We start from the raw sequence: 25,773 nt of genomic DNA, 5'->3' as shown, positions 1-25,773 counted from the left end.
TTCTCATTGTCCGCTGGAGCGCCGCTAATGTCAGCTCTCTCACTTTGTGACGAACACGTGTTGAAAGTCCAGATAAAATCTACGTCCCCGGAAACCTCAGCAGGATTTTAATTGGATTTCTTTCCTGAGGGTCGGCCATGGCACCATGTTTAAAGAGGCCCGTAGAAAGGAGTACAACAAAAACATGACACGTGTGTAATATGTATGAATATGGTGGATGTGTTTGTCATTCTACAACACGGGCTGACCAGAGATGCTCTCCTTTAGAAGTGAACGTTAGCGTAGCATACATGTTAGTGTAGCATACACGTTAGCGTAGCATACGCGTGTTGTCGTGTCCTTGTTCCCTGAGTTTCCTGTGAGAACGTCAAACGTTCATAACCACCAGACATCAGACCCGCTCACACCGACACACAGGAGGAGGAGGTGAACGCTGCTGCGGCACTGTGAAGCTGATTGGATGGAAAACAAACACACACACACACACACACACACACACACACACACACACACACACAGACACACAGAGACAGACACACACACAGAGACAGACACACACCTGCTGGTTGCTCTCCCTCTAATCGAACGGACATGTCGAGCTGCTCTCTGGGGCTTTCTGAGGCCCGGACTCTCTGAAGAACATCAGACACACACACACACACACACACACACACACACACACACACACACACACAGATAGATAATAATAAGACTCTCTCGGTTTGTTTTCCGCTCACTTTTCTAAATGTTTCAGCGTCTCTTCTCCGCTCAGATCTGCTCTGTTGACTCATATTTTGGTGTTTCTCTACAAAATAAATGTTATTTATGAACGCCTAAGCTTCAGTTACACGTCTTCTCCTTTTGCACCTTTTCCTGAAGGAGAATCTACTCAACAGGAAAAAATAATTAATCTTGTTATAATAAACTACGACGGGATGAACTGGAATAAATGTTTTGCATTTTTACAGCATCAGATATGTTCAAAACATGTGGATTAAAAGGTAATGTTGTGTGTGTGTGTGTGTGTGTGTGTGTGTGTGTGTGTGTGTGTGTGTGTGTGTGTGTGTGTGTGTGTGTCGTGAAGAGAACAATATTCCTTTGTGCTGCAAGTGTGTTTCTGGTGGCTGAACCTACTGAGAGAACAGAGATGAATAAAAGATGAAGAGGCAAAAGAAAAAGACGCAGCGAAGTAGAAGAAGAAGAAGGAGAAGAAGAAGAAGAAGAAGAAGAAGAAGAAGAAGAAGAAGAAGAAGAAGAAGAAGAAGAAGACAAATAAATAACTTTGAACACAGCAAAGTTTGCATTAAAGAGTCTGGCACTAGAAAGACATGGAAAGTGTTGTTTGCTTGAAGAAACCGGGCTTCTCTTTTCTTTTTTTAGATCGCTTTGATCAGAGTGACACAAATGGATCCAGAGAGAGAGAAAGAAAAACAACAACAACAACAAAAGAAGAAGCTGATTGACAGCTTTAATTAACAAAAGCAGCGCGGCTCGTGCACTTCCTCTCGCGGCCTCCGGGGGCCGAGCCGCGGCAACGAAAACAAAACCTCAACGCATCATCTATCCTCCGAGCGGCTGCATCCGCGTATGTTGGTGGAGGATTTTTTTTAATGAGGACGTTTAATTTGCTGAGCGTAATCAAACTGGATGGTGAGAAGACGGCTCCGGAAATAATGTTTCCTCTAAAGGAAATTAGTGAGATACCATATGTTTCTATAGAAACACGGCAACACGCACGTGACACCAGAGCAACACGTTGACGGTTCATCCTCTCCTGCGGAGAGACGGACCATCAGCATCTCCTTCTCATCTCTACAAACTAGACGCTACGAGTCAGATCATTAGTTACTGGAGCTGTTCTTCTCCAGCAGACTTCACGCTGAGCAACGCAGACACGTCGAGGCTCTTTCTGTCCTCTGGCCTCCATGCAGCAGTGACGACACAACATCTTCATAATTAAGATGCTGATAGATCTGATTTCATATGTTTCCAGAATAAAAGTGTCTCGCGAGTGTTTTATCTCCACGCTCCACATCCTGGTCAGCGGTTGTGTTTGCAGCAGCTCTGTGTTCCCCTGACGCTAACACACACACACACACACACACACTCTGACAGTAACACACACACACAGTCATCACTAGACACACGGCTGGAAAGGACCAGCGAGAGTCCTGGAGCCGCTCAGTGATGAACACACAGCAACGCACGGTGGACACACACAGTGCACCGCTGCATGCTGCCACTGCAGCTTCCTCCATCCAGATCATTATGTGTGTGTGTGTGTCTGTGTGTGTGTGTGTGTGTGTGTGTGTGTGTGTGTGTGTGTGGTGCTGATTATGCTGTATGGAGCGGAAATGGCAAGCAGGCATTAGCACACAGCGACATGAGCGTCGTCCCAGACAGCCTGTTAGCTGAAGTGGGTTTTAATTAGCTGTTTTCCAGTTAGTAAATGGTGGAATTATCAGTGGCCCCAAAAACAAGATTGAGAACTGGGATGGAGCCAACACACACGGCAGGAAACACACAGTCTTCATGTGCATGCATGGGCCCACACACACACACACACACACACACACACACACACACACACACACACACACACGTATTCAAAGGCTGCGGAGTACAAAGGCAAACACTCCGAGTAAATGACAGATACAGGCGTATCATATTAGCATAATGCGTGGCTCAGGAATGGAAAAACCCATTATCTAGTTTTAGGGACACAATTATTATTATTTTTCACCTGCTCCAAACAAATCAGAGCGCTCAGACGAGTCCCTGCTTACTGTAAGTGTTTATAAATGCAAGATTGCTTTCAATTCCTGTCCATTCAGCCGCTGCATGGCGGCTCCTGTGTCTTCTTTATGGACCTGCTCCGAGGCGGCGTGCCCAGGCCGTGGCGTCACGGCGCTAACACAACGCTAACACAACGCTAACACAACGCTAACACAACGCTAACACAACGCTAACACAACGCTGAGGTTATTAGCAGCTTTTTAATTAGATTCTGCCCTTCCACCCCGTCTTGTCCCTTCTTTCCTTTTATATGTGGGCGCACCACGGAGGCATTATTAATATTTAGATGAGAAGCCCCTGCCTCTTGCCTCGGAGCGCGCTGTTAGTGGAAGCAGCCTCCCCCATAGCGGGAGGAGGGGGGAGGAAGGGAGGGAGGAAAGGAGGGATGAATTCCCCTGACGGCCCTTCATCTCTGCCGCTGCCTCGGCCGTGCAGCCGCTCCGAGGCGGCCGTGGACTCGGGGCTGTGCTGCGGCGTGCGGCGTGCGGCGTGCGGCGTGCGGCCTGCGGCGTGCGGCCTGCGGCGTGCGGCGTGCGGCGTGCGGCGTGCGGCGCCGTGAAGGAATTCTGCTCCGACGGCGTCAGAACGTTCCCGCGTTCATGGTTCAGAGCTCAGGACGCTTTGTTTCTGCTCCTCTGCATCTCCGGCCCACAGGCCGCCATGTTGAGATGATTCTCACGATGCAGTTTGAAGAAAAAAAAAAGATTGGCCTGAAAATAGTCGTATCAAATATTCTATTGAGAGTGATTTATTATTTATATAATGATAGATTATTACGTTATTATTATTTCTTGGGATGTTTGCGTGTGTGTGTGTGTGTGTGTGTGTATCTCTGTGTCTATTTACAGATAATCTCACATCACACTCGACCCGTCAGCCCAATATGTTCTGTTTTTTTTGTTATAACGCTAAGCTATATTATATTGAGTACTTAATAGCTCTCTCGGAAGTTTCTGGGGCTTTTATTGTGAAGGGAAAAACGGAAGAAGAGGAAATGTTCTGAAGTGTGAAACGAGAATAAAAGTGGTTTCCGGCTTGTGCAAACTGCGCAGCATCGTGTTGTTTCATTAATAAGGTGAAGTATATAAACCCTGGGCTCCATAACTAACTGTGTTCTTGTTGATGAGAACTTCATGCATTGTCCGTTAATGACGCAGCATCCTGTCATATTTATGTAAACCATCAGAAGGCGGAGGTCAGAAACTGCAGCACACAAACAATGAGCGACTCGCTCCACTTCCTCTAGTCAGCCTCTGGTTGACTCACTCGGAGAAGACAAACAAAATGTTAACTTGGTAGCGCAGCTGAGAAAATAACCAACATCCAATGTCGTCTTTAATCTTAATGTGCCGTTATTACAGAAGCGCGAGCTCTCTGGTCGGAAAAACATCAGCAACATCAAATGAGTCCTGAGCTACAGTTTAGAGTTTATAGCTCTGATCCTGGAGTCAAACAGGAACTTCTGCATTAATGAGACCGTCTCCCTCGTGAGCGGCTGCCATGTAAACATTCCCGAGTCGCAGCCGTCTGGAAGAAGTCATGCGGCGGCGTCGCGATGAATTCTCATCGACTCTGACATCTCTGTGATTTAAATGGAAGACCTGTGTACCTCCGAAGTTTACCACCATCAAATATAAAACACAACAAAACCTCCCCGTTCCAGCGAGACCGCTTCGCTGCTAAATATTTCAAAAAGCTTCCCCCTTTTCCTCTTGCCGGCAATCAGGAAACAATCTTTCCTTGTCTCTCCCCGGCATCTTCGGGGACTCTGGGTACCGAGTGTGAGGGAAGACGTCTGAATGCGAGATGACTGCTCCAGATCCGACGGCGGATGGGTGTAGCCGGGTGGAGGGCGCTTTAATTGGAGATGCGGCGGGCGGCGGCTCCAGTGGAGGCGGAGCGGGAGCTGGAGTGGCTCCCAGCGGCTCGCAGCGTCGCAGAACCAGTGACCTAGAAAAAAGAACGCCGCCGATCACTCCCCGGAGTTGGCAGCGGTGAAGCCGCGACTCTAACGAACGCACGCTGCTCATCGGGCCAAACAGAAGGCATTGTGGGTACGCGGGACAGGCAGCAAGAAAGGTGTGACCACAAAGGGCCAAGAAGGACGAGCCGCAGAGGATCCAATTCAGACGTTACAATAAGGAGACTAGCTGTGGACAGAGCTGAGGACGTAGCATGTAGCATGTAGCATGACAACAGTCTTCATATGTGGCTCTTATCTCATCCCTTCAGGTGATGCTTCATGACTAAACTGCTGAAGTGAACATTTAAGAAGGGAAAGTCTATTAATAAAAAGTTTGAGGATTTAGCATTTTGATTAGTGGGTAGTCTTAAGAAACTAGCACAGAGGTAAACTAGCAGTAGCTATGCTAGATTTTGCTAACTAATGTAGCGGCCGCTGCTGATCCTCACGGTTCAACATCACGGTGATGAATAAAGTTTTACTGACGACATTCAGCAAAACATGACATCAGGACGTCATTGATGCTTTTCTAGTGTTCAGAGCTAGTAGCGTTAGCCTCACCGCTAACGGCTAATACAGGTTACATGCAGTTACATTACGGCGCCTTCAGGCTCCGTTTAGTGAAAATGAGAATTGGGTGACAGTAAATTATTAATAATAGTCTTATACATTGTGTGTTAAGCAGCTTATAATAAATCATTAAAACTACAAATGACCAGATTTACATCTATAGATTGTGGCTTAAATGACTTTTGTGTACTGGGGGTCAAAACAAAAGAAGCAGAGCTCTGTGCAGCGTTCTCAACCTGTCATCAGTATTTTTATGAAGTAACTCCTGACCAGAGAAAAATCATTTCATGCACTTTATCCTTATCTTTACTTTCATTTTTATCCTGTAGATCCAAATGTAAATATTCACTACTGTAAATATTCATGCTCCCCTTTTATTGCACTCTATTTCATGTAAAATGTTTATGTTTACTGTTAAATGTTAAATGTTACACATCTGCTGCCAGGACTAATTCCTCGTATGTGTAAACTTACTTGGCAATAAATGATTTTGATTCTGATCATTTTTTATAGAAAGAAAGATGTAATAAACCGCGCTGTGCCATCAGTGTCTGATTTAATATAGAATATGTACAACTCAGTTCATGAACATATACACTTATATTTTATTTAATATTCATGATTTTTTTTTAAAGGATTTTTGAATGAATGCTAATTTAAAACATAGATATTTGTAAATCCCACGTTCCCCCATGTGAGAAGCTCTGCTCTACAGGACGGACCATGAGTCCAGTTGTGTAGCGAGCAGCTCTGGGTGCACACACAATGAGTGCACAGCGTGTGTGTTGGTGGACGCGCTTACTTCAACAAATAAAAACATAAACAATACGAATGTTGAAGATGACCCAGCATAGCTTTAAACTACACGACCCACAACCACCACGTATGTGCCTCAGTATTACTGGTTCTCACCTTTTCCTCCATTTTGTGTACAATAATTAAATTACAGCAGATTGTGGACGTGTCAGGTTGTCTGAACCTCGTTGTATTCCCTGCTGCCGGCGTGCCTGCAGGCAGCACTGTGTTTGAATTGGAATGGTACCGGCCCATTGGAGGGGTTTCCAGTCCGACCAGTAGCCACTGGGCTACGCTGTTACAACATGGGGCTGAACGGTCGTCACATCTGTCATTTACAAAGACTAACGAGACAATAAGAAGCGTCTGAAAAGGCTCCGGCTTACGTTCCCCATGTAAAATAGAATAGCTCGGGTTCGTGAGCGAACATTTCCTTTATAATGAGACGAATCAGACAGAGAGAGAGAGAGAGAGAGAGAGCCTCCCATTAGAGGTGGTGGAGGTGGAGGTGGTGGGGGAGGAGGACTCCTGCTTTCCTTCCATCAATTAGCGGTGCAGCCGAACCAGAGGAGCTGAAGGAGCTGCAGCCAGCAGCTCGCGACGCGGCTAACCGCGAGGTGAGCTCCCAATGCGGCCAGTTAGTCCGTTAGCACAACCGTTAGCCAGACTGGGAGACGGGCCGCCGGTCTTCTGACGCGGCTCGTAGCACTCTGGGTGTTTTTAAACTGCTGCGTGCTGCACGGTGACTGCAGACATGAAGCAATCAGACAACAAGAAGCAATGTGGTGATGTCCTGCAGCCGTTAGCTGCAACGTGCAGCTTGAAGACATGATGAGGACCTCCAAGAGGCCACAGGAAGGACACGATATGATGTTGCACAAAACAAAATGTGTTCGCCTCTTTGCTTTTATACTTGTATAATTGTACTGTAAGGATTATTGAGATGAATTAAGGGGTTAAACATGATCATATTCAAGCCATGCTAATGGGCCACAGGGAGCCGGTTCTGGCCACGGAGCCCAAAAGGTCGTGATCACGTGGGTGTGCACGGGTTCTGTCCAGACTTGAGACAGAGATGTTGGTCGCGTCCTGGTTTCCCTGCTCAGAGAGAGCCCTCTTCTCCCTTCATGCCTCCCGTCTCCGTGCATCACAGCCTCCACATTAATCACCAGTCTGTCGCTCCTCCTGCTCGCAATTTATTCACATTCCTCTCTTTTCCCCTTCCTTTACCGCGAATCACGCCTAATTAGGCGCTCTCCAGATCTGATTTTCATAAAAGGCCTGGGGGGGTTTGAGTGGGGGCGAGATTTGGTTATGACAATTATTTTTCATATATGGAACGGGGACAAAGGATAAATGGTTATTAGTATTCCGCGCCTTAAAGGAAATCACCAAAAGATGCCGCTCTTGATTCTGCCGTTACAAAGAGATGCTGCGGTTGTGCGGATGAGACACGGCAACAACGCTCGGGGATTAACCCTGAGATTTGATAAGAAAACAATCACGTTAAAATACCTGAAATGATATGAATCATTGTAGAATTTCAACAGTTAGAGACTCGCTAAACATCCGCAGAGCGACGGTGGACTGCTGGTTCCCATCTGATGGAGTCGCTCTCCTCCTCATCGCCTCTGCAGCTCGCTCTGTCCCAATTACTGCGACCAGCAAGCATCAAGACCGACAAACAGGAAGCAGCCGAGAGACTGACCGACTTAAAGGGAATGATGCCATGGTGTACATGTTACACACACACACACACACACACACACACACACACACTCATTGTCCATCTTTTCTTACGTATTGAATAAGTGAGTCTTTACATTATTCAGAATGTATGAAGAGCAGCAGCATCTAACAGCCTCGGGGAGGATGCAGGGGGTGAGAAAACATTGGTTTAGGATCCTGTGACGTTCCCTGCTTTATTAACAACACACACACACACACACACACACACACACACACACACACACACGTATATTCATGCACACCGATGATGCCATATTGAGTGGGCTCTATTGTTTACGGCCCCCTGGACAGGGTCTCCAGATGGCAGGGTGCCTATTACTGCGGCCCCTACTGTGCAGGCCCCACTGTGTGTGTGTGTGAGTGTGTGTGTGTGTGAGTGTGTGTGTGTGTGTGTGTGTGTGTGTTCTATAAATGTGTGGAAATGCAAATACAGAGCGGTTCATATTTGTGTATTTGTGTGTATATGTCTGCAGGGCAGGTCGTGTGTGTGCGTGAGTGTGTGTGTGTGTGTGTGTGTGTGTGTGTGTGTGTGTGTGAGCCAGAGGCTACGTACAGTGTGACATTCCTTCAAAGGCCTCATCAGAGCCTTTCCGCCCTCAGAGAGCGGCGCGTGTCACCGGGGGATCAGCTCGGGCAGCGGTCATTAAGGCCTCACCACACGGCCCCGAGGAGACGCCGGCTGGATCTATAGCACCACACACACACACACACACACACACACACACACACACACACACACACACACACCCTCACGCGGCCGTATGGCCCCCGAGCTCATGAATATCATTACATAGTCATGAAGGGTGCGGGGTAAAGCCCGGCGTCACACACAGCGTGTGTTTGGGACGCGATGTGGACGTGACATGAAGAGTCAGGATGTCAAGCAGGTCGGGTTCTGTTCGGTTCTGTTCGGTTCTGTTCTGGTGTGGAACTGAAGAAGAGAAAGTCAAGGAGAGATGGGGGCCTCACCCTCCACCTCTGACCGTTCACGCCCATCAACAACACAACATTGATCAGCAGAGAAGAGCTGTCAATCACCCTCAAAGGTCACGAGGTCGGCCAGGAACAGTTAGCATGTAACCGGATTACGACAAACTGGATTAAAACACATTGAGTCTTTGTTATGGGAGAGGTGGGATTGAGCACAAGGTGCGCTAGTTTTATTGCACGTGTGTTCTTAATAATATAGTAAAATAATATATAATATAATGTATGATTCAGAAGGAAATTAAAGTTATGGTTTGGCAACGGAGCTGAGGTGCTATTCACCTTTTTAAATGGTAAAAATAATCCTCAATCCCACGTTGATTAATAACGATAAAATGTGCTCGTTAATTTTTTGGTCTTCTAAAGCAAATTCTAATATTTGATCATTTTGTTTGGTCCAAAAAAAAAATGTTTTAGTTTAACATTTTATGAAATTTTAAGAATTATCACCACACCTAGAAAACAATGAGCAGAATCATCCGTAGCTTGTAGTATTTTTTAGTTAGATATTCTCCATAATATATAATTATATAATATATATGTGCGTGTTTCAATAAATAATAATTTAAACCCTGTTCAATTTGTCTAAATGATAAAATGATGTTTAAAACACGACTCGATCTGACATCTCGTCCGTCTTTCAGATTCATATTTAGTTTGTACATAATATAAAAACTACAAATAAAAGGACATTTAAAATAAAAGAGTAAAATGAAACAGAGGGACGACAGACAGGAGAACATGATCCCTGCAGAAGCTCATGCATCATGTGAGTGTGTGTCTGCTGCCACCCGTCACACATCTGGACGGATGCGTCCGTCAGTATCACAGACACGCTGACATTTCAACATAATGGAGACAATAATGCATTCATCTGTCCCCCGTTTATGGAGCAGCAGTCAGGAGTGATGTGATGTCATGATATGTACCTCCAGCTCCTGCTGCCGTGTTTTAGATTATGGAGCGTTTGACTTTTAGCATTTGGACACACAATGGACTGCAGGGAGACAATGTGGGTTTTATCGCTCAAACTTGGGTTATCGAGTCTTCGCGACACGTTTCCATTAATAATCTTCCCGTCCCGGCCCGTCGACTCTTTCCCGTCTCCATCATCGGCACGCTGCGCACAGAAAACCGTTCCCCACATTTTTCAGCGGCTGATAAATTATTTACACGGCGGTATGGATCTACGATGAGGCCCAGGGGCGGAGCAAAGGGGGCGGAGGGCCGGGTGGCCCCGCGCGCTGTTCATTTATTTATTTATTTTTCACGAAAGAGCGAGCAAGCAAAGCGAAAATGCAGCGCTCTCCAAAGGTCATCGCCACCCACCGGGGTCTGCTGTGATATTTTCATTATTGAGGTGGAAGAAAAAAAAACACTCCGCTCTCTGTGTATGTGCACCACCTTCAGGCCGCCGCGGCAACCCCCATGGGCCACGCTGTGATGGAAGGGAGGTGTGTGTGTGTGTGTGTGTGTGTGTGTGTGTGTGTGTGTGTGTGTGTGTGTGTGTGAAAAGTAAAGGAGAAAATGCGAGGAGAGGAGAAAGGATAGGGAACAAATGGTGGAATGGGAAGAACAGCATAAAAAAGCAATGAGAGAAAAGGAGTAAGAGACAAAAAGATGAACTGCAAAAATGACCGAGAGAGAGAGAAATGGAAAGACAAAATGAGAGGAAAGGAGGGAGGGAGATGGAGGTGTGGGGAGATAAAGGGAGGAAGAGACTTCATTACAGGGACGTGTCTCCCGCTAAAGCTGGAATCAGATAGGCTCTGATTGTTTTCCTCAGATACTCTGTAATCTCACTGATCTCCAAACAGTGCTGTAATTGGATTCTTCTGGGATGATCAGGAAAAAGTCCTATTAACTGTTTCCAAACAACAGGAGCTCGAGCAGGATGCCCTCCATGATGGAGACAGGTTGGCTGTTGATGAGGAAGGAGATTACTTTGTAATAATTAGATGTTTCGATGCAGGAATATATTTTAATATTATGATCACCGTCTGACATGTATGTTACCAGGAGATCTGCTGATATGTTGAGACATAGATGCTTTAAACCAGTAGATGAGCACTGACGGTGTTAAATGATGCATCACAGCCCCGACGCTCCATTTGCATCTTCACTTCATGGAGGAGCGCGTTTGCTTTCCGACGGAGGATTACAGGATCGATTCCACTCTCCTGTTTGTCTGTTGAATATGAAGCTCGAGCCTTAGCTTAGCTTAGCTTAGCACACACCTGGAAAGTAATATCTGTTTATTTAAAATGTTGAAAAACAAAACATTAAAAACACAATTAAGTTTGTTTTTTTTACCATTGGCTCCTTCGTGAGAGGTTAGCTTTTAGTTTTAAAACTTGCTAACTGTTTTGAGTCTATGCTAAGCTAATTCCCATGTTGTCTCATACTTAGCATACATGTGGCCTCTGAGCGGCTGATGACATGGAGATGCCTGAGTGGACGGCTTGCAGCTAACAGCGCTAACAGGACTAACAGTGCTAACAAAGCTAACAGCGCTAACAAAGCTAACAGAGTTGACCTGAGAGATGTCCGTGGGTCGGGTCGGTGTTATCAGCTGTAACCGCCATGAGAGCTAACCAGTGGTAGCACGCTCACGAGCACTAGCATGCACGCTCACGTGTACTAGCATGCACGCTCACGTGTACTAGCATGCACGCTCACGTGCACTAGCATGCACGCTCACGTGCACTAGGATTTATTAAATCAACCGTATCTCTGAAAGATTCCTTTCCCATCCAGTAAACTGTACTCTTACGTTTTGAGGGAAACACGTTCTCCTTTCAGAACCGTTCAAACCATTTGAAACACAAGGAATGAAAACGAAACGCCAGAAGAAACACGACAAAACTACTCGATTCGGTTTAGTTAAAAACATCACTGAACCTTATTTTGCTTAAAATAATTTTAAACTAACACAATGAATGTCCTTTATGTTATGTTTATGTGACAAAGTACTGAGGACGAGTGGATGAATAAAAGAAGGACGAGATGGATCCTTCTTCTCTGTGCTGAAGCAGAGGTCAGTGCTTTCTCCACACACACACACACACACACACACACACACACACACACACACACACACACACACAAACAAAACACTTTGCATACAAGAATATTAAAATAGAACTCCTTTTTTAATTATGAGATATTGTTCTTTGAACATTTCTCGTGTAACCCGAAGCAATTACTGTCACTGAAGGTGTGTGAAATTGGTGCAAAAACGCTGAAGCTGACTGTTAATTAAATCTTCCTTTGAAATGGCATTAAAACTCCCCTGAACGTATAAAGCTCTAATTGCCGTAGTAAAGTCTTCGGGCGGCTGAGGAGGACGCGGCCGGGCCGGAGCAAAACAACGCTGATCCTCTGAACGCGTTCCTGCAGGAAGGTGACGTCTTCCTCTCGCCACGGGCGCAGCAGCGTGGAGGAGATGGAGGAGACGCTTCCTCTTTCCTCAACGATCCCTTCATCAAGCCTTTCTTTCTCTGCCCCCCCTCCTTTACTCTGCAGACAAATCCTTCACAGGGTCAGGGGTCAAATCAGCCGCTGCTCTTCTGATACCGGCGCCGGCTGGAACTTCTTTTAAGGCCTCTATTGATCCCCGCTATCTCTCTCTCTGTATAAATATGTATATATTCATGTATATATTCATGTATCAGTAAACGGGAGCACAGGGAGTTTTCCGGCGTCACCTGATGGAACACCTTCTAGATTGTTCTGTTGTGTCTGTTATTGTCTATTGTGTAAAGTGTCTTTGTGTACTACGAAAAGCGCTATATTAGTTGAAACTATTATTAATATTATTATTATTATTCTAGATGCTACACACACCCGTCACACACAGGGGCATCCTGTCAGGTAAGAAATACAAGTACGGAAGCAAAAGTAGACAAATCTGGCAACTTGAACCTTGTGACTCATCTTTAAGTGCTTAATTATCTAAATATATCAATTTAAATTATTATTAATAAGCTAGAAGTGTGGTGATTGTCTCAGATGAGTGAACAGAATAACTCCCCAACAGTCAGAGACAACGAGAGGCCAAACACGCCGTCGCCACCACGCCACCTCGCCACCTCGCCACCACGCCACCTCGCCACCACGCCACCTCGTCACCACGCCACCTCGCCACCTCGTCACCACGCCACCTCGCCACCACGCCACCTCGCCACCACGCCACCACGCCACCACGCCACCTCGCCACCACGCCACCTCGCCACCACGCCACCTCGCCACCTCGTCACCACGCCACCTCGCCACCTCGTCACCACGCCACCACGCCACCACGCCACCTCGCCACCACGCCACCTCGCCACCACGCCACCACGCCACCACGCCACCACGTAGCTTGCATAAAGTCCTTTCCAAAAGTAGGCGACTCACACCAGTGACGGCAGCAGTGCATTCTGGGGCGCACCGGCCCTTTAAGGGTGAAGCCGTGTCGTCTCACCTTGACTTACCTGATGCTGAGACTATCAAACCGTTCCACTGTGGACCAAATAATTCATATACTGCTTTCCTGCTTTTATCTTCCATTTCCTTTCCTTTCATCCTCGTCTTCTCCTCCTCTCACTTTCTTTATTTATTCCTCTTTCCCAGTCTCAATCGCTCCCCTCTGCTTCACACAGCTCTCTCTCTCTCTCTCTTTCTTTTGATTGAGCACCATTTTCAAAAGCGGCGGCCAAGGTTATTTGGCAGCCGCCACAGAGCACATTTGTTTGTGGCTCTGTGCGCCTGAAGAAGACACTCTGCTATTCTAATGGACTCCAGAAGAGAGAGTCCTTTTGAATGGGCTCATAAAGAAAGGCCAGCAGAGCTCCTCTTTCTCCTTCCCTCTCTCCTCCTCTGCCTTTGTGGGCCTGACAAAGGAGTCTCTCTGTGCCTGCCATGGGACCAGATGCACAGGATGCTAACCCCTGGAGGTCCTTATGGTCCCGCTATAGGACATTAAAGCTACACGGGGCAGCTTTGCATATTGGCAGCTCCCAATGGCCGCGAGGTGGTCGTTAGCGAGCCGAGAGCACGAGAGGCGACCCGGCGACCGCCTCCCCTTCAGCGCGGTGGCTTTGATACAGTGACGGAGACCCAGACCCAGAGATGACGGAGGCCCGGTCTGAACCACCACGCGGGGAGGTGAAGGAAACACGGCGGTTTGGATAAAAATGGACTTTCATCGATAATAAAGCCGCGGTGAAGGGAAGGATCGCGGTCGAGTGTTGAAAGAGAAACAGAGTTTACCTTTAAGTCTCTCTTTGAAAAGTTCATAGAATGGACAAATAAACCTGAAGTGACTCGACAGCTTCCTCCTTCAGGTGTGTGTGTGTGTGTGTGTGTGTGTGTGTGTGTGTGTGTGAGATACGGTACTTCATTTCAAATGACTGGGTTTCAGCTTTCCTCTGGACGACCATCCCGTGCAGCGATGATGTCGTTGATGTCGCTTCAGGCCTCGATGGATGAAAGAATCTTTTCCACATCACCTCTATTTCTCCACAAACACATTCCCTTGATTTCATTGATTAGTTTAGTTTGATGTCCTTTGAGGATGCACGATATATTTATTGATCAATCATTTGCTCTATTTGGGATTTTTTCATTCAATTACACTTCTTTGGTTTCTTGTTTGCTTTGATTTCTAATGTGATGACATCTGGACCGTACCAAGTAGGATGGCTGAAGGGGAGGGGGGGGGGGCAATGGGTGCACAGTTAAAACTACATTTATTGACAACTTTTATTATTTTATGGGACCCTTACTGTTAGCCGTTAGCTTTGTGGTTTTGACCTTTCAGAAGGTATTTTAATGTATTTTACATACAGACCGGGAAACTTCTCTTTATTCATTTAGAAACTCTGCAGCCTTATGTGTCCAGAAGCTTTCATGGAAGTTCTATAACTTCTATGCAACCAGAGGAGTCGCCCCTGGTGGTCAGGAGAGAGAATGCAGCTTTAACACATGAAGCATAGACTTCTATACAACCAGAGGAGTCGCCCCCTGGTGGTCAGGAGAGAGAACAGAACGTCACTGGTTTTTAGATCCATACCCAACAGACAAACAGCTTGAGGATGGAGAAGAGAATGGAGAAGAGGATGGAGGAGAGGATGGAGGAGAGGATGAAGGAGAGGATGGAGAAGAGGATGGAGACGAGGATAAGGGAGAGGATAAAGGAGAGGATGAAGGAGAGGATGGACGAGAGGATGGAGGAGAGGATGAAGGAGAGGATGGAGGAGAGGATGAAGGAGAGGATGGAGGAGAGGATGAAGGAGAGGATGGAGAAGAGGATGGAGACGAGGATGGAGAGACGGTCCTGTTGCTCTTTTCCTCGTTCCCGTATCTTCTCACATTCTAACAACAAGCTCATTAAACGGTGAAGCAAACTGACATTTGACCCTAACACCCCTCTCTCTCTCTCTCTCTCTCTCTCTCTCTCTCTCTCTCTCTCTCTCTCTCTCTCTCTCTCTCTCTCTCTCTCTCTCTCTCTCTCTCTTGTTTCACATCATTACATGTTGGTGCCAGGCTCAAAGGTACTCGGGCAAACTCTTTGAGGGAAAGCGGCTCGCTTGGTAAGCAGCGTTTTGATGAGCTTGTCACTCCCTCACCCCAAACACGCCTCATTAGTAGTTCAGTCGTAACACCCCACCACACACACACACACACACAGACACACACAGACACAGACACACACAGACACACACACACACACAGACACACACACACACAGACACACACACACACACAGCCCCCCCCCCCCCCTCCTCGCCCTGTTTTCGCAGCACTAATTAGCTGTTCTTTGCTTCTCCCTCTTCTGCTTCCCCCAGTCACAATCTCAAAGGGAGACGGATATGATTTTTCTTTAACCCAAAGGCCAACTTAATCAGCTGAATTAATGACTTTATTACCCGTTAGGCTCCGGGCCATGCAACACATTTCCCCTCCAATGCCCAGCGCTGCCTCTCTGCTGCTGCGCCTCGCTGCAGGATCCACATCTCAGAAATAGAAACAGACGAGAGACAGAGAGGCAGTACAAGACCAGGCAAATATATATTATGATATATATATATATATATATATATATATATATATATATATATATATATATATATATATATATATATATATAATTGAGGGCACGCAGAGACACAGGTACACCCTAATGAGTACTTGAACAATTATCTTAGAGCCGGTCATGTAGAGCAGTGTGTGTGTGTGTGTGTGTGTGTGTGTGTGTGTGTGTGGGCGTCGTCACCGTATCTGGAGGTAAAACAAGGAATATGAGCTCCTTACCAATTTCTGTCACATCCATTCTGTTATTTAAATATGTTTAATTAATTACCACCTGTGTCTGTCAAAGATGGCAATACACACGCACACACACACACACACACACGCACACACACACTTACACAATGTAAATGCAATGGAAAGCCCTGCTTTCCCCCGTAATGGCTGAAGCGCAGTAATGAGTTGAAGCATCAGCGTCTGTCAGCAGACGTATTACCACGTTGAGGAACAGCGCTGATAAGGAGATGCGCCATTAGTCTCCTCGTTTCCTTCACTAACTCTCCCAGAGCCCAGAGGCCGCCGCGTGGTGGGACGTTCACGCGCCGACAACAGAATAATGAGGTGCTTCTGCAAACGGAGAGCAGGCCTGAGGGGGGCGGGGGGGGGGGCACCACTGGACCGGAGACAGGAAGTGGACCCGGTGACTCATCCTGCTTAAAATGACACACGCAGTCATGAGCTGATTATCCTGCTGGATGAGCAGTGTGTGTGTGTGTGTGTGTGTGTGTGTGTGTGTGTGTGTATATTTACGTATATTCCTGTAAACACTGACATATACTAAAGTGTAAATATGTGGCACAAAGCATTCGTCCCTATTTTACTCATTAAAAAGGATTTTTCATATTATATTTAGTATTTTTTCTTATATTATAAAGGTTGCTTATTGTATTAATAATAATAATAATAATAATGTTGGCCTTCAGACAGTGAAATCCTGACTCATATTCAGTGTAAACTGGTTTATTTTATACTACAAGTATTTTCCAAAAGATGTTTTGCTCACAGAAATAATTTCTCAACGAGACTCCGTCGTCACCGCGAGGCATCATAAAACCAACGCGCTCAGTAATACGACAGCGTCGGCCACGAGCGACAATATTTATTTCTCCCAATCAACACCATTAATAACAAGTGATGCAGTTATGGACACGAGCTGTGAAGTGAAGGCAGATATGAGACTCTCATTAGCTGATGCCACCTCGCAGGAGGAAGACGTACAGTGTGAACACAACGTGAACACAACGAGAACACAACGAGAACACAACGTGAACACAACGTGAAACACGAGAACTCAAACCTCCACCTGCAACTTACTGAACCTTACAACTTTAATGAACACTACAGGTAACCATGAATATTAAAATATTCTCATTAATAGACGAAACGTATCTTAATGTTTAAATATGCAAATTGAGCATTTATTTATATATTTATTACTCAATATGAGCACGTGTGTGTGTGCGTGTGTATTTCCAGAACAGAAATCAGTATATTGGATGAAGGCAGGTTGAAGGCATGAAAAGCAAAACATATCTTGAAACCTTGAATATAATCAATTTTCCACCGAGTCCTCCCTGCAGTGTGTGTGTGTGTGTGTGTGTGTGTTAGTGATTGTTCATTTGTTCTGCTTCTCTGTGATGGATCTCAGTGACCTCGTGTCAGCTGCAGCTCAGGCTGAGCACCGGCTGTCCTAACACGCCATCTAGAGCTGACTTCCTGTACTGCAGCCTCCTGCACTGGCTCGTCTCCTCCTGACGTTTCTAAACACTGAAGCGCCTCTGACCCTCTTGCCTCGGATCTTTTTCACGCGTAGGTTTTACTTCGTGAGAGATTTTTAGCCCAACATGTTCCAGGTTTTGGTGGAAAGGTCTCTGGCTGGAGGTCCATCCAGCTCTTCATGATGACCTCATCGGACCCGTTCACTCGGTCATTTACTTTCTAAATCTTCACATCGTGAGTCTCCTGTTATTTGTCGTTACAATCCAACAATTTGATGAAAAGTGAACGATCTAGACGTTTCCATTCCACGCTTCCTCGCTTTCTATTTCCTCATGTCGTCATCCTGAGCACCGTCATGGAGGACGAGTCCTCACTCGCTCTTTCTGGATGAATCCCGTCTGTCAATAATAATATTCAGTCACCTAAGCAGAGGAACCAAAGTTCTTTTCTTTATCCAAAGAGAGGCTTGAAAGGCCGGAGAATGACTTCAATAAGCTCTAAAAGATATTTAAAAAAGGTTCACTTTATTTACAAAAATACATAAATAAATACAAGTGTGTGTCTGTACAGATGAAGAGACGACGAACGCCACCAACATGAGCTCGAGTCCCGTGTCGTCTCCTCCAGTACCAGTACTGTGGTACCAGGCCCGCGGCCTCCTTCCTGTCCGGCGGTTAGAGCACAGAGCGGTATTTACATGCGAACATGAGCCACACAGCGCAGGCGTCCTCCGGGTAGGCGAACACACGGACGCGGACGGCGAGCCTCACATGGTCGCCGCGGCAACACAGTATCTCCTCACAGAACGCAGACCTGCACAGGAAGTGAAAGAGACACGAGGCGTGGAACAGGAAGTACTGCTTCTCCGTCAGCAACAAAGGGAACATATGATATTTCAGTCGGCCGCTTCCATCCATTCTGTATTCATGCTTTATGTTAATCAGACCTTAAAAGAACTACGGTGTCCTTCAAGGAGCATAAAGATGCCGCCGCCCCCCCCCCCTCACTGGCTCACCTGAGGCAGGTGGCGAAGGCCCTGCGTGCGTTGCGGTGCAGGAAGTGGATGGGGAAGCCCTTGAAGGTGTGCCCGTCCGGCACCGCCCTCCTCACCGCGTCCTGGAACTCCTCGTTGCCGCAGGAGACGCCGGTGCAGCGCTCCAGCTCGTAGGCCGACAGCGCCGAGGACAGCAGGTAGGACAGGTGGTCGTCCCACACGGTCGCCAGCTGCAGGTCCTGGAGGGGGAGGAGCCACGAGCTCAACACTTTGACCAGCAGACCTCACACTCGAAGGGTCCTGAGGCGTTTCAGTGACTCGCACGTGAGCTCAACCTCCCGGGCCGGAAGCAACTCGACCGGCTCCGCTTACCTTCCTGTGCTCGGAAACCAGGAAGCGCATCTCCAGCTCCAGCTGGTTGCTGGCGGCGGCGGCGTCCAGAGTCGGGGCGCAGAGCGGCGGCAGCGGGGGCAGAGCGTCGGTGGAGCCGGGGGCGCACACGGACCGCAGGGCCTCGTCACTCATCGCCTTCCACCGGGACTGATTCTGGAGGGACAGAAGGGGGGAGGGGGGGGTGAGCTGGTGCTCTGGTCTCAACGTACTTTAGTTGCTCCTGTGGAAAAGAGAACCACGGGGCTGTAGCAACCGCTGCAGGGCAACGCAACAGCACTGAGCAGTGAGTTGCTGATGAATGGAAGCGTTGCCGGTTTCATTCACAGAGTATCACACACTCACTTCAGAGGACGCCTGTGAACAACACGACCCGGCAGAGAACGCCACGCCCACGAGCTCCATGACGCGTTACAGTCAATAAGAAGAGCGCGCTCCTACCTGGAAGTCAAAGACACAGAGCTCCACGGCGTCGGACGGCTGCCCGTTGGCCAGGAAGCTCTGGTGGTTGAAGACGCAGCCCACGGTGCGGTAGGGGGAGGAGGGGCGGGGCTGGTGGGCCAGGGGCGGAGCCTCCGGGTCGATGGCCCGGTGCAGGTATCTGAGCACGCACACGGGACTGTCATCACACACAGATTCTACATATTAAAGCCATGAGCACATGACGTTTTCAGGGCGTGATTAAAGAACCTTCAGCCGGTTTTATTCAGCCCTTCATTTTGTTGCTCAGTGGCTCATCGTACGCAACGAGCTCATCCTCGATGTCCAAATCAGCTAAATATTTTAGACAAGCTGAGCTTTCTGTACACAATAAGCTGTTCAACACATGCAGAACCAGGGAGTGACACCCTAACGCTTCATGAAGTCAGAGATAACATGATAATAACGTCTGCGGCGCTCCGGCTCATACGGGACCGTTTCACTGTGTTCTCACAAAAAGCACCAACATGTAACTGTTTCTCCATGAAAAAGATTCTGATGTCCCACTGAGGAACGAACCCTGGCTCTGAGTTTGAGTCGTTGCAAAACTGAAATGTCCTTCGTATCCAACATATGAATATTAAAAGCGGATTCCACGAGTTGCGGTTGATTAGCGGCGTGTAGAGAACAGACCTGTGTGCCGTCAGACTCTCCCAGAAGGTGACGCTCCCCTCGGCGCCGCGGGTCAGGACCCAGGCGTGCGGCGCCCCCTTGGCTCTGGTGCCCACGCACACGTAGGCGTCCAGGCCGAAGCCCAGCAGCAGGCTGCACAGCAGGGAGGCGTGGTCCTCGCAGTCGCCCTGGAGAGGAGGACAGAGCTCTGACATGAGGGAACGACATCATCCACGTGGCGTTCAGTGTCTGGAGCGCTGCGAGAGCCACTGCTGCTTCACGGCAGCACCAGAACCTCCAGAGCACATGATGGGTTCTTGTAACCCCACTCAGAGGCTCCTGACCCGACAGGTACGTCGTTCAGGTACATCTTCACATATTTTCATACACGAGTTTCACTTGAAAGCTGCACCGCAGTGCTCGAATGCGACAGCGTATTGAAGCGCTAACATCTCAACGTACTACAACTATTCATGAAATAGTCTGATTTTATATCGCAAATACTCTTCAGATACTTTATAACCAATATAACTCAACTTTACTATTGAAATGTATTTTTAGAATGATTGATATATTCCAAGTCCCTGTATTGAGACTGACGTGAAGCGGAGCGCCTCCTGCTGGACACTTCAACATGTCTCTGCTTGAGGAAAGAGAAGCGTGTTCCTCTCGTTCTCGGAGTGGAACGGGCAGGAACGTTCTGCTGGAGGTCGCCCAGCGGGAGCAACGCCTCGTCCACTCGTCCCGCTCTCCCGGTAGAGAGGCCGAGCTGCTGCTGCATGCTGGGAGCTGGCTCGGCTACCGGGCCGGTCACAATGATAGATGTTCCCCAGAAGAGCTAACATCGGAACAGGCTGGGGACTGATGAGGATAAATTAATTTTCCCTGGAATGAAACTCATAAATCACAGCTGACAAGGGCCACTTTGCCAGAGTTGCGTTGCGTGTGTGCTGGCAGCCGCTCGGAGGAGAGGGAACAGTCATCCTGCGGTGGTCTGGGAAAGCCCCCGCTACCCAGCACGCAGGAAACGCATCACTCTTCTCAGAAGTGACCCAAGCGGCTGTGCTCAGGAAGAGAGAATGTAAACGCAGCTGAGCCAGTTTATGATCCTGATGAATAACTCGTCTGCTCGCTCACATGAGGAGGCGCTGAGCGACACTTCCTCCTTCCATTTGACGCAGATTGTGTTGCAAGAGTTTTCATGACACCACGCATTCACTATTAGCGATCGTGATTCTTTTCACAGCGTTCCCTTCATCTCATCTTTCAGCACACGTCTTCAGAAACAGAATGAATTACAGACGATTAAAAAAAGTGTAACTGAATCTATTCCGTGATCTCTATGTCTCTGATGCTGTATGTGCTGGTGTTGAACGTAGCTAATAGCTTCTGCTAGCGGACATGGCTAAGCCGTTAGCTTCAGTTAGCAGAAGGCACCACAGGCAGAGAGATGAGTCCGCCTCTGTTCCCGTTCTCCTTACCTTCCCTCTACACAGGAAAGCCAGCAAGCTGCACCACTGCTCCTGCTTGGCTCCGCCCCCCACCACCGGGGCCTTCTCGTGGGCCAGCAGGCTGACGAAGCGGGCCGCCTGGCGGGGGCTCTCCAGCAGCCGCCCCGCCCGCAGGACGCGCACGTAAGAACACGCCGGCCTGTTGACGCCGTTCTCGTCCTGCAGACACAGACACGGTTGGAGCAGATAGGAAGTCCGTGAGTTCAGGATTCAATAATTCCTAAACGGGTTGTGAATATGAGAAGTCCTCTTCCCAAACCACGAACACACTAGACGAGGGAAACTAATATGTAGGTTGTTTTTAACTCCATAAGCAATGTCTGCATATTTATATGTCTGCATATAAACACATACACACACACTTGAGTCTAAGTACCCAGAAGCATGTGACATAAGTAGTTTTAGACGGACCTGGGCAAAGATCTTGACCATTTTGGATTGGTTGGACGGCCGTATCTGCAGGAACTCCCTCCACCACTGTTTGGCATAAACCAGGAAGAGCCTCTCCTTCTCTGCCGTCCGGTGCCTCTCCAGTGATTGCTGAACGAGGAGCACACAGAGCATCGGTTACTCCTCACGGAGCTTTGTTTCCTCACACGACGGCCGCCACACCGGCTCTGAGGAAGACGGACGGGCCCCAGCATGGAGGACGCAGTCACCTGAGTGCTGACGACGGCGGCGCTCAGAGGCTCCGTGAGAGGAGGGAGGAGCTCCAGACTGATGGTCAGAACACCGGCCGGGACTTTGCATTCACTTCCTGGACACACACACACACACACACGCTGGTAACTTGCCACAACACTTATGAACAAACCACAGACGTTTTTCTGTGGCAAAAACATACACTTCTGCATATGCCGACTGATGGTGGTGCACAGAGAGAACTGCTAGAATTGCACAGTATTGGTTTCTTTGTTTTTTTCTTCCCTTTATTGGTAATACTACAGAGATCTACATGCTGTGGGTTGGAAGATGTTTTGAATGGTTTTTGGGTCACCAGCCAGGAACCAACATTCCACTGTAACAACATCAAACTGAATAGTTTGACTGTAAAAAACACAAACGTTTCATTGAGTGTTGGGACGATCAGAAACCAGGATTTATAGGTTAGAATACATGAAACTGATAGTGAGCTCTATATTCATGAAAGAGAGAACAAAATGCACTATGTTTTAGAGTTTTAAGCAATCATTTTGTCCAGATGATCTGATGTTCATATTGTCTGACCCCAGAGGAGAAAGTCTTTGTAAATGTAATGTTGTTTCAGTATTTAATGGGTACTGTTCTACATCCGTGTGAGCTGGGCAATCACACACAATGAGCTCCTCGCCTCCACAAAGAGCTGCATCATTCGTTCTTCGCTCCTCGCCTCCACAAAGAGCTGCATCATTCGTTCTTCGCTCCTCGCCATAGAAAGTTTTAAAGCACATTAATAATTCAGCTTCACGCCGTCACTCGCGTGTTCACGGCAGCAGAACCACCGACGCCTCACCGACTCCCATTAGCTCCACGGCAAAGCAGGTCTTCCCGCCGGGCGAGCAGAGGACCGTCCTCCAGTCCAGGAAGTAGGACGAGACCAAAGCCGTCTCGCCCGAGGTGTCCGTCCGGATCAGCACCAGGTGAACCGGGTCACACAGGGACAGCATGGCGGTCGCGTCTGCCATTTTGCTGCCCTCGCCTATGGGAACCCAACAAATGATTTAGTCACAAACTAAGTACAGATGATAACAGATTACAAATGAAGCAGCAACATGAGAACTGACTGACGGACCTGAGCCGTCTCTGGTGACCTCTAGGAGGAAGCCCTCCTTTAGGTCGGGGTCGCAGGCGCACGGCACCGGCTTGGAGCGGAACCTCTGGCTGCGGAAGTGCAGGTACAGCGTCAATGTAGAGCACACCTGCCCGGGTAGAGGCTCTGGCTCCTGGAGGTGCTCCAGGAAGGCTTTACCGCCGAGCACTTGCACATACAAGTGCCGCCTGGATGGGTTGACACCGGCTGAGAGGATGAAAAGAATCAATTAACCGCTCACACATTAAGAAGGACAACTTGAGAGAAATGAAATATTCAGCTGGCTTAGTTGGACTTACTCTTCTTCAGTGGAGTGATGTTCTTGTCTACAAAGTGAGTGGCCGGCTTTGGAGGGGGCCCGGTTCCTGCATCGGCTGTGCCTTCCTACCAGAGCAAACCAACATGACACGAACACCAAAACCGTCAACTTGGGATTGAATTCATACCAATCTGTACCATTGAGAACTTGTTTCAAATTAGTAAAATTATTGAAGAAAGTTGTGTTATTTGCACACTTTTAAATCAAATGAATCGATGCAATCGCCTCGCTGCGTGTGGGCCGACCTGGGTGAAGTGCAGGTCCTTCATCACATCCTCGATGATGCCCCTGCGCTGCAGAGCGCGCAGGAGGTCCGTCTCAGACAGGGCTCCTTGTGTCTCGCCCTGGTCCTGCTTCACAGTCTCAGCCAGCACCTCTCGGATCCTCCCGTGGATGTCCATCTGGGGACCACAGAGACCGGGTAAACACCACAACAACAACACTACACTGATAACCTCTGTAGACCTCTGGAGGCTGCACAGGCTGACAGCTTGAAGACACCAACCAAACCGTGGTAAACAATGCCACCATATACTTATTTGATTCAGCCGAACTTCATAAAAGACTATGTGTCGTGGTGCCAGACCTTTAAACGGGATGCATAATGTGTACTCTTCTTAAATAGGCATTTGGACTTTAATTTGCTATATGTTCAAATGGCGTTTGGCGTATATGTGTTTTTCCCTTAAGGAAAACCCAGGAGGAGTATTAAAGCCTCTCCGGCACAGCGGCGCACAAAGAGACATGTTTACTTCCGTACTGGTAACGGGTTCCGGTGGCTCACCTGGAGCACAAAGTGACATGTTTACTTCCGTACAGGTCACGGGTTAAGATGGCTCACCTGGAGCAGATGGTTGTGGATGAGCCGCTTCAGCTCGGACGCTTTCTCTGGCGGCAGAGACATCTCAGCCGGAGCTCCGTTAGCGGCAGCGCCCTGTCACACACGTTACTCTGGTGTTGAGGCAATATTCTCTCCCGGTAAACATGTTGTCCTCTGTAACATAATACACTTTGTGTGACAGCCCGTGGATGACAACCACCAGAAACACACAACCGCCAGTTTGAACTGTGGCGGTAGAGCGAGCGGGAACGTCTTCTTCTTCTTCTTCTGTGTTTTTTAACGGCAGCTTGCATCCGTTCAGTTGCATTACTGCCATCTTCCGGTTCCCAACGCCAACACTTTCCCCATCAGTCCTGTTGCTCGCAAAAACTTGGTCAAGCACGTTCTTCCCCGCTTAATCTGATCCACACTCTAGTATATTCTTTAGCTCCATTCCTCCCAGTATGCAACTCCTTTCTGAGCTGTATCTCGTACAGCTTTTGGCGACATGTTGTACACTTTCTGGTGCCTGGCAGTGTTCACAAAGCGAGCGGGAATGCGGGCGCGCCCCCGCGGATGCCTGACGGCGTCCTGTTGTCAACGTTGTTGTCTTCGACTATGTTGACCTGGGACGAGGTATTGTAGGTCGAGTGGGATATAGATAGACGTCCCCTTTATTCTAGGGTAGGTCTAATTTAAATGAGTTTGAATAAATATATTACTTTTAGTCAGGCATTGTTTTCATCGCCTTGTTGACTCGTGTGCGGCAACAACCGTTAAAGGACCCCTTTGTAGTCCTTTGTTGTCTTTTTTACAAGTTATTTAATAATACATCAACTAGGTTTATACTATGCAGACAATTCAGATTGTTTTGCTCTTTAATATATATAACTTATATTAATATTATTTACTCAAAAAGAGGAGAGGACAGTAAATACAAGAAATACAGTACTTCCTTCTCCACACAGGCCTCTTGGAGCCTCTAGGACTGGATCCCAGCAGCGCTGTGGTTTACTGACACAAGAAAGAACACGCGGACAAGAGCGGATTGGTAACAAAACAAAAAAAGGATGAATGTTTTATTTTTAGGAAGTATTTCATGTTTTGTTTGCTCTTTTTTCCCTCTTTCAAGAAAACACTCCATCATGTTCTCACTGAAGCTTTTAGCAGTGTACAAAAAAACTCCCACGGGAATCTGAGTGTGG

At 47.8% G+C, this 25,773-nt stretch overlaps 1 protein-coding gene across 1 annotated transcript; it reads right to left on the bottom strand.

Annotated features, from left to right (window-relative positions):
* Nucleotides 1–18,158: 18,158 nt before the first annotated feature.
* cep76 (centrosomal protein 76) lies at nucleotides 18,159–25,086 on the bottom strand. Its single transcript, XM_068570042.1, has 13 exons — nucleotides 24,590–25,086; nucleotides 23,994–24,149; nucleotides 23,729–23,813; nucleotides 23,412–23,636; nucleotides 23,133–23,318; nucleotides 22,300–22,397; nucleotides 22,052–22,180; nucleotides 21,611–21,799; nucleotides 20,151–20,317; nucleotides 19,479–19,638; nucleotides 19,020–19,193; nucleotides 18,669–18,886; nucleotides 18,159–18,466 (listed from the first exon to the last, which is right to left on the bottom strand). Exons 1-13 carry the CDS (start codon nucleotides 24,650–24,652, stop codon nucleotides 18,328–18,330), a joined length of 1,989 nt encoding a protein of 662 aa, XP_068426143.1. The 5' UTR covers nucleotides 24,653–25,086; the 3' UTR covers nucleotides 18,159–18,327.
* Nucleotides 25,087–25,773: the final 687 nt, after the last annotated feature.

Source organism: Clinocottus analis, unplaced genomic scaffold (genome assembly GCF_023055335.1).
Source record: "Clinocottus analis isolate CAN_PGR_092001 unplaced genomic scaffold, fCliAna1.0.p SCAF_9, whole genome shotgun sequence".
NCBI lineage: Eukaryota > Metazoa > Chordata > Actinopteri > Perciformes > Cottidae > Clinocottus > Clinocottus analis.
Note: the sequence above shows the minus strand (reverse complement) of the source record. Positions and strands in the feature narration are given on the sequence as shown.

Bases quoted from the DNA above. Each gene is read 5' to 3' on its own strand.
- cep76 (XM_068570042.1), bottom strand. From the start codon at position 24,652: ATGTCTCTGCCGCCAGAGAAAGCGTCCGAGCTGAAGCGGCTCATCCAC. The intron at 23,814-23,993 runs GTCGGCCCACAC...TTGCTCTGGTAG, and splicing joins AGGACCTGCACTTCACCCAG to GAAGGCACAGCCGATGCAGG. The intron at 19,639-20,150 runs GTCTGTTCTCTA...GTGCGTGCTCAG, and splicing joins GAGAGTCTGACGGCACACAG to ATACCTGCACCGGGCCATCG.